Below are 7,908 nucleotides of genomic sequence, written 5' to 3' on the forward strand. Positions count from 1 at the left end.
CCCGGGGGGGGTTCCCCGGGGGAAAAAAAAAAAAGACTTTTTTTCCCGGAAACCCATTTTCCCACCCTTAATTCGGTTCCCACCCCCGCCCCGGGGTTTTTTTCCCCCGGCCCAAAAAATTGTTCCCGAGTTCTTAGGGGAATTAAGAGGGGGCCCCCCCCGCTCCCGGGGAAAAAAAACAAAAGGGGGGGGCCCCGGGAATACCTTTTTTTTTTTTCACCCCCCCCCCAGAATTTTTAGGCCCAAAAAGGGCCCGGCCCCCCTCCAAACCGAGAGCCGGGATTTCAATTTTTGGGGGCCCCCCCCCCCCCCCCCCGCCTTCTCCCGAACCGGGATGTGTGTGGCCCTGCGTGCGTGCGGTGGCGAGCCGCGACCCTCGGGCGTGCTGCAGGTGCCCCCTCCCGAGCAACGCGCCGTACTGCACGGAGACCTCGAGTGGGGAGACGATAGGGTGCAGCGTCATGTCGCCTCCACCGCCGCCGCCTCCAGCGCCATCGTTGGCCTCTGACACGGCTGTCGTCGTCCTCCTCATCTGTGCGATCGCCATCCCGGCCGCGGCCTGGCTGTTGTACACCCTGTGCAAGCGCGTCACCATCACCTCGACGGTGCGACTTGGGCCGCACCACCCTCCCCCGGCCGCTACTCCCCCCCCCCCCCACACACACACACACCTTTTCACACACACTGGCCCCCACATCGTGCGCGCCGCCGCCTCGGCCCCTTTCCCTCCCCTCAGGTGGTGGTTCCAAAGATGACCGAGCTCGACTCCGCGGCGGTGGGGCCTTAGCCCGCAGACCTCGGGTAGGGTGCTCGCACTGAGTGCGACTGCTTGTGAGCAGGTGGAGCACGTCCCGGAAGGGGAGGCAAGGCCGACGCACTACAACTGAGAGGGCCGTGCTAGTTCGGCGGGGAGGGCGGTGCCCACTTACCATCGTGCACATGCAGCTGCACAGGCACTAGGCTGCAAACCACCGACACGCGGCCGTGCTAAAGTATTTTTCGCGCACATCTCGGGCGTCCGGTGTCCTGGGCGATAAGTGTGATCACACCGGCCGTCCAGAGTCCACACACCACAGTCGTGTGCGTGACCCACTTGCACACATATACACACCTAGAACACTGGTCACTGCCCTGCCCGGTACGGGAAGGGCTTTACGGCTTCTCTCTCCATATGCACAATATATGCCCCATCGGCGGTCCCAGCACTCACAGCGGACGGAGGCTCGGTCAACAGCTGTTGGATGGGTTTGTTTTTCTTTGTTTGACTAACATCGGCCTGGCGAGTCGGACGCCCGGGGAGCTAAGTTCACGTGGTCGGCCTGCTAATGTCGCTGCCCTACACCTTGCTCGTCCTGGCTCTCGACAACGGTGTCGGCCGCACTCCTGCGATGGGGTGGAACAGCTGGAATACGTTTCGTTGTGAGGGCCTGGACGAAGCGCTCATCCATGAGGTCGCCGATGCGATGGTTTCCACAGGGCTTCGCGATGCGGGCTACCAGTACGTCAACATAGACGACTGCTGGATGGACAAGAAGCGGAGTGGAGACGGCCACATCGTTGTCGACCCTCGCCGTTTTCCAAGCGGCATGGCGGCGCTCGGCAAGTACATCCACGAGCGGCGGCTCAAGTTTGGAATCTACTCGTGCGCAGGAGAGACGACGTGTGAGGGGCTGCCGGGCTCATACGGCCACGAACGCGAGGACGCGGCCGATTACGCGTCGTGGGGTGGCTGGCTTCCTGCCCGACCCCGCGACACGTGCACGACACGTCCATGCGATGCATATGCACCCGAAATACGTCCGTGACACGTCCGTGACACGTCCACGACGCGTCCATGACAGGAGTTGACTACCTCAAGCTCGATTTTTGCGGCATGGAGAAGGTGCCGACGGCGGAGAGGCAGCCGGAGCGGCGGTACAGCGTCATGCGCGACTCGCTCAACGCGACGGGGAGGCCGATGCTGTTTTCGCTCTGCAACTGGGGCGGCGGGCGCCCGAACCGCTGGGGGCACAACGTGGGCCACAGCTGGAGGACGGGGCGGGACGTGTTTGCAGTGTGGGATGAGGCGGCGGCGCGGAAGCTGCACAAGTTGCCGGGGTACCTCCAGTCCATCATGACGGCGGTCGAGGATGCCGACGCGGCGCAGCGAGCCGTGGACGGCCCCGGCGGCTTCAACGATCTCGACATGCTCGTGGTCGGCCTCGACGGCATGACTCCCTACGGCATCGTCGACCAGTGCCCGCCCCACCTTCCAAACGGCACGTGCGCGCCTGGGCAGTACATCTCGCGGCAGCAGTGGGGGATGGTCGGCGGGCTCACCCGCACCGAGCAGCGGACCCACTTCGCGCTCTGGTGCATGCTCTCCAGCCCCCTCATGCTCGGGAACGACCCGCGCCGCATGAGCGCTGCCACGCGCCGCATCCTCACCTCCAAAGGCATGCTCGCCATCAGCCAAGACCCGCTCGGCGTCGCGGCGCGGCGCGTGTGGCGCAACGGGCCGCTCGCGATCTGGAGCAAGCCGCTCGCCGACGGCGCGCACGCGCTGCTGCTTTTCAACGGGGGCGAGACGCCGGCCGACATCACCGTCCGCTGGAGGAGAGACTTGACCGACGCGTCCCGCGGGCACGAGTCGCACGTAGCGCGAGAGCCGGCCTGCAGCAACGCGGAGAAGGACGCGACGTGCGCGAGCTGGGCGCGCGGCGGCGAGTGCGACAAGAACGCGGGCTTCATGAAGGCCAACTGCCAAGCCGCTTGCGGCGCGTGCCCGCCGGCGCTGTGGGAGGAGGGGTCGGAGGCGACGGCGGCGGTGGTCGACGCGTGGGAGATGGAGGCGGAGGGGCGGTTCACCGCGCTCTACACGGCGAGGCACGTCGAGCCGCACGAGGCGCGGGCCCTCCTCGTCCGGTTTGGAGCTGCGGCGGAAGGGCAAGCGGGGGGTGGCGAGCCGTCGGCGCCGCCGCATCCCGCGGGCCGCGCCCAGAGGCGGGCGGCGGCGTTGCCAGGCAAAGCTGTGGGCGCCGCCGCGGTGGCCGAGCCGGCGGCGGCCGAGAAGGCGGTGCGGGGGTCTCGGGGGCGATTCGGGCCCGTCGATTGCACGACGGACGAAGACAGCTTTCTGCGGGCGCACGCGCTGATACTCGCCACCCCTGTTGCGGCCGTGTTCGGCTTCCTGCTTGGCAGCCGGGCGCGTGGCGCCGACCGGCGTCGTGGTCCCAGGGGCGGCGCGTTGCACCCCTGAATCTCGGGGTCCAAAACCATTGAAATAAATAAATAAACAACCTCTCCTAGGAGATTGTGTTAAAAAGGTGAACAGGATACCCAGGTGTCTCCGCGCCGCCCGTGCGGCGATCTTAAACCATAAACGAAAACCATATTGACACACGCCTCTGTGGACTGTGCCCTTTTCTGCCGAAATATTTTCCTGTCGATCGACCCCGGCGGTGTCGCTCCTGCGCCACATGTTTCATATTTGCGCGCGCAACGTGATCACAAACACAAATGCCAAAAGAAGAGAAATAATAATAAACACATACGAAAAATATACACATCATGCTCACCCGGTGGGCGGCGCACGCAGAAGGCACAGGGCCTCGGCGCAGCCCAGCTCGGAGGGGAGCAGGTGTTGGCTAGGCCCAAGGCGCTGGTGCGCGCCTGCTGGAGCCGGCGCAGCCTCAGGCCCGGCGACAACTGGTGCTGCGCCTGTCCTCCGCCGGCAGGCCGGGGAGTCCTCCCCCAAGGCGATAACTGCGAGGGGTGGCAGGCGCCAGGGCGGCGAGGTTGGCACTGGCACGGCGACCACGGCCGCCATCGGTGGAGGTATGAGCGTGCGGCCGACGCGGAAGCGGACCGGATCGGAGAGGGAGAGCGCGGCGGCCTCGGCGAGGCCGGGCAGCGGCGGAGCCTCGTCCCGCAATATGACGAGCACGGGGCCCGCGCAGTCCTTGGCTCTGCCGATGACGCGGTGCGCAGGCAGATGCGAGGCCAGGGACGGCTCGTTCCAGCAGCCGCCCGTCTTGCGGTTGCCTATCTCCCCGGAGCCCTCGCCGACGGGCACGCGCACCCTCGAGATGGGCACACACACGCCCTGCTCCCGGCATCGCCTGCAAAAGTGCTCTCTGAAGGCGCCCTTGGGCCGATGAGACATTTTTGCGCAACCCAGGTTGCCGCCCGAAAAGGCATCGCCCCAGCACACCTCCATGAGCTCCTTGCGCTTCCGCTTGGGAGAACGCGCAGGCTCGCTCACCGAATCAGGGTGGTGAGGCTGAGGGGAGGACCGCGGAGTGACGGGAACTGGCGCCGGTTGATAAACCAGCACGGGGTGGCTCGAGCTGTCAGCCATGTCTGTGCTAGTCACCCCTCGGTCCCCATCAACGAAGTAGTTCCCATGTAAAAGAATTCGAAGCGAGACTTCGTTTTTCTTTTGCCCATGGCCGCCCAGATCGGCTGAAAATGCTTCACCCGCGACCGCCACGCTCCTTTGCGCAGCACCTCCTAGAGATTGAGCGCGAGGCGGCTCGCGCCGCGCAGCGTACCGTCCTCAGCGCTCGCTCCAACGCCGCCCTGAGCGAGGAGAACCGCGCCCCGACTCCGCGAGTGGTTCGACGGCAGCCAGAGTTGGCGGCGGCCACATCGCCCGATGGCGCCGGCACCAGCTGCGACGGCGCTGAGACCAGCCTCGCCGCAGCCCAGCGTGCGCACCGCCGGACCGCGTGCGAGGCCAAGGTCCTCCTCGCGGCGCTGCCCGAAGTCGAGGCGGAGGCGCGCGAGCTGCGCGCTGAGGTGCGGCGGCTCTCCGCCGCCAACGCCGCGCTCTCGCGGGAGCTGGCGGCGCTCCGCGCCGACCCGGCCGCCGCCGCCGCCGCCCCGCCTGCAGAGGGCTCGCACTCTCTCGGCGCGGCGCCGCACGGTCCTCTGTACGATGAGTGTGCCACCGCCGGCCGGCTCCACTCTGCGGCGCGCTCGTCGCCCGCCGCCTCGCCGCCCTCGTACGGCCGCGACCGGCAGGACGACGTGCTGCGCGCCGCCGTCGCCGTCGCCTTGCTCGATGCCCGCCTCTCCCCCTCTCCCTCCGGGACAGGATCGCACACACTAGAAGCTGCAACACTCGCTGCAACACACGGATTCTGCTTTCCGGCGAGACGATGGGAGGACGCGCGCACCCGCCTGCTCTCTCCTGTGCTCACGCTGTGGCCGCGGGATTCGCAACCCCTCGTCTCCACACGCCGCCAGACCCCGAAGCCGCTCGCTCGTCTCGCGCGCACCACACGCCTCGCCCCCTCTCCCTCGCGGAGCTTTCACGGAAGGTTCCTGCAGGCGCCTCCTCCTCCGCCGCGCTCGCCGCCGCCGCGCAGGCGGCGGGCCGCATGGCCGCTGCGCCGCCGGCCGGCGCGGGCAGCGCGTGGGTCGAGTACGCGCGCGGAGTGCAGGCCGCACCAGGCTCGTGCGCCCAGATGCCAATCTCAATCTCCCCGCGGTCTCCCTCTCCCTGCGTGGACGGCGCGGCAGTCCGTACCGCAGTCCACTGCACTCGCGGCCTTCACTGCACTAGCGGCCTTCGTCTCCACGCGAGGCGCAGGGGTGCAGCGCGCCACGCCCCTGACCCCGGCCCGTCCACGACGCAGGCGCGTGCGCCGCCGTGGCCGAGGCCATCCCGCTACTTCCTTTCGTGGGCGCGAGAGCTCATGATCAGCAGCCACTCCTGGTTGAGTAGGCCCTTCGCTGCTCTCCTCCGTGGGTGGACGCGCTGCTGGTGGCGGCGGACGCGCTGGAAGGGAGCCTCGCCCCTCTCGAGGCGCGCCTGCTCGAGGACGAGCCATGCATTCTGACTGGTGACTGGTGACTGGTGACTGGTGACTGGTGTTCGATGACTGGCCAGGCGCACCTGCTCGAGGACGAGCGGTGCGCGGAGGCGGTGGCGACGCTGCAGCGGGTGCTGCAGCCTCCGCAGCCGCAGCCGCAGCAGCAGCAGCAGTCACAGCAGCAGTCACAGCAGCAGCAGCGGTCGCAGCAGCAGCAGCAGCCGCAGAGAATGGAGGAGAGCGAGTCGGCGGGCGGCGGCGGCGGGGAGGGAGGCGGGGCGAGGGAGGCGGCGGCGCGGGCGCGTTCGCTTCTCGAGTCGGAGGCGCTTGCGGCGGCGAGATGTCACCAGCTGCGACCCCCGCCTAGCGATGAGCCCTCCATTCGTGAGAACTAGGCCGCGGCGGCGAGGGGCCACTACGCCCGCCGCCTCGCCGCTTCCCTCTCGGAGGGCCCTTCTGCGGCCGCGACTCCTAGCTGCTTCCGAGACACTTCCGAGACAGTTCCTAGACACCTCCTAGACGCTTGTCCGCGAGTCCTAGACATCCGAGACACTTCCGAGACACTTCCGAGACATTTCCGACGCATGTCTGCGGCCGCGAGTCCTCTAGATGCCGGAGGCGCTCTCCCTGGGCCTCACTCCACCGGGTGCCCACCCCGTTGGCACTGCCAGAGCAGCCCCTTGTTTCCCGCCGCTGCCCTGATGGTACCCCCCCTCCCCCCCCCCCCCCCTTGAGCATTCATGCTCGAGTGTTTGGTGCCTCTAGGCCGCCATCGCCGGCTGCCCGGCGCAGCTGCGCGCGAGGCTGTGCGACGCTGTTTCCGCGTGGCAGTGCGAGCGGGTGCTCCGGCGGGTCGCTCCGGTCGATGCCGTAGACGAGTCGGACGGCCGGGGCTGGAGAGGGGCGAGGGCGGGGCCGCCGCCGCAGCGCCGGCCTCCGTCGCCGCCGCTGGCGGAGATGGAGGAGGATGGGGTGGGCGGGGCGGGCGGGGCGGGCGGGCCTCACGCGCCGGCGGAGGAGAGCATGCTCGAGGAGGAGGAGCAGTGCGCCCAGCAGGGCGGGTACGGCGCTGCAGAGGGGTACGGCGCTGCAGAGGGGTACGGCGCTGCAGACGGGTACGGCGCTGCAGACGGGTACGGCGCTGCAGAGGGGTACGGCGCTGCAGACGGGTACGGCGCTGCAGAGGGGTACGGCGCTGCAGACGGGTACGGCGGGGAGGGGTACCCCGTCCAGGCGGACCGCATGGACCGCGACATGCACGACTCGGCTCTCGACCCGCCCGCCACGGCCACCGCAGCTGCCGCCAATGCCGCCGCAGCCAACGCCGCGGCGGCCGCCAACGCCGCCGCCGCCGCCGTTGCCGCCGCCGCGTCGGGCGCGCACAGCCGCCGCTTCGCCGCCGCCGCAAAGTCGCGCGCGCGGGCGCCGACGCCGCCGGCGATGCGCGGCGCTGTAGTGCAGGAGGGCTTCTCGCCCGGGGCGGGCTTCTCTCAGGGGAGCGGCTACTTGGCGGAGGGGTACCCTCAGGAGGGGTACCCTCAGGAGGGGTACCCTCAGGAGGGGTACCCTCAGGAGGGGTACCCGCAGGAGGGGTACCCTCAGCAGGGCTATGCGGCGGAGGGGTATGCGGCGGAGGGAGGAGGAGGCTGGCCCCCCGCCCCGGCCTCGAGACTGGCGGAGGAGGCCGACTGCTCTCCGGCCGCCGCTGGCCCGACCGGCACACCTCTCGACCCGCGCCCGCCGGCAGTCTTCCCCGTCGTTGTCGTGACACACGCATGGGCGTGCCTGGCGACTCGTCCCCGACTCCCCGGTCATAGGTGGACTCGCCCGCCGTCTCGAGCTCCGCCGCGTCGAGCGTCTACCTCACCCCGCACTCATCTCCCCCCGGGCCGGCGTCGAGGGGTGAGGTGGCGCCGCTCTCTGCGTCTGCCGCCGCGGCGAACAGCTCCGGGGGACCGCATGGTCTGCGGCCCGGCGCACCATCTCCGCCCGGGGGCGGCGGCGGCGGTGGCGGCGCGGCGGCGGCGGTGGCGGCGCAGGCTGGTTGGCTCGAGCTGCTTGGGGGATCGCCGCCGCCGCTGCCCGCCGAGCAGGCGGAGCCGCTTCCACA

At 69.1% G+C, this 7,908-nt stretch overlaps 2 protein-coding genes across 2 annotated transcripts; one reads left to right on the plus strand and one right to left on the minus strand.

The window, feature by feature from the left end:
- Positions 1–1,325: 1,325 nt before the first annotated feature.
- On the plus strand, positions 1,326–2,593 carry EMIHUDRAFT_77441 (hypothetical protein; the record flags this gene model as incomplete). The annotated part of the gene is made up of 3 exons (XM_005757426.1): positions 1,326–1,725; positions 1,842–2,194; positions 2,297–2,593. Coding segments are annotated over 3 exons (1,050 nt in total), but the record flags the coding sequence as incomplete, so codon positions are not given.
- Positions 2,594–3,350: 757 nt separating this feature from the next.
- EMIHUDRAFT_250340 (hypothetical protein) lies at positions 3,351–4,339 on the minus strand (the record flags this gene model as incomplete). Its single annotated transcript, XM_005757427.1, has 3 exons — positions 3,351–3,421; positions 3,558–3,699; positions 3,785–4,339. The coding sequence occupies 3 exons, from the start codon at positions 4,337–4,339 to the stop codon at positions 3,351–3,353; spliced, it is 768 nt and encodes a 255-aa protein (XP_005757484.1).
- Between the last annotated feature and the right edge of the window lie 3,569 nt (positions 4,340–7,908).

Source organism: Emiliania huxleyi (assembly GCF_000372725.1).
Source record: "Emiliania huxleyi CCMP1516 unplaced genomic scaffold EMIHUscaffold_907, whole genome shotgun sequence".
Lineage (NCBI taxonomy): Eukaryota > Haptophyta > Isochrysidales > Noelaerhabdaceae > Emiliania > Emiliania huxleyi.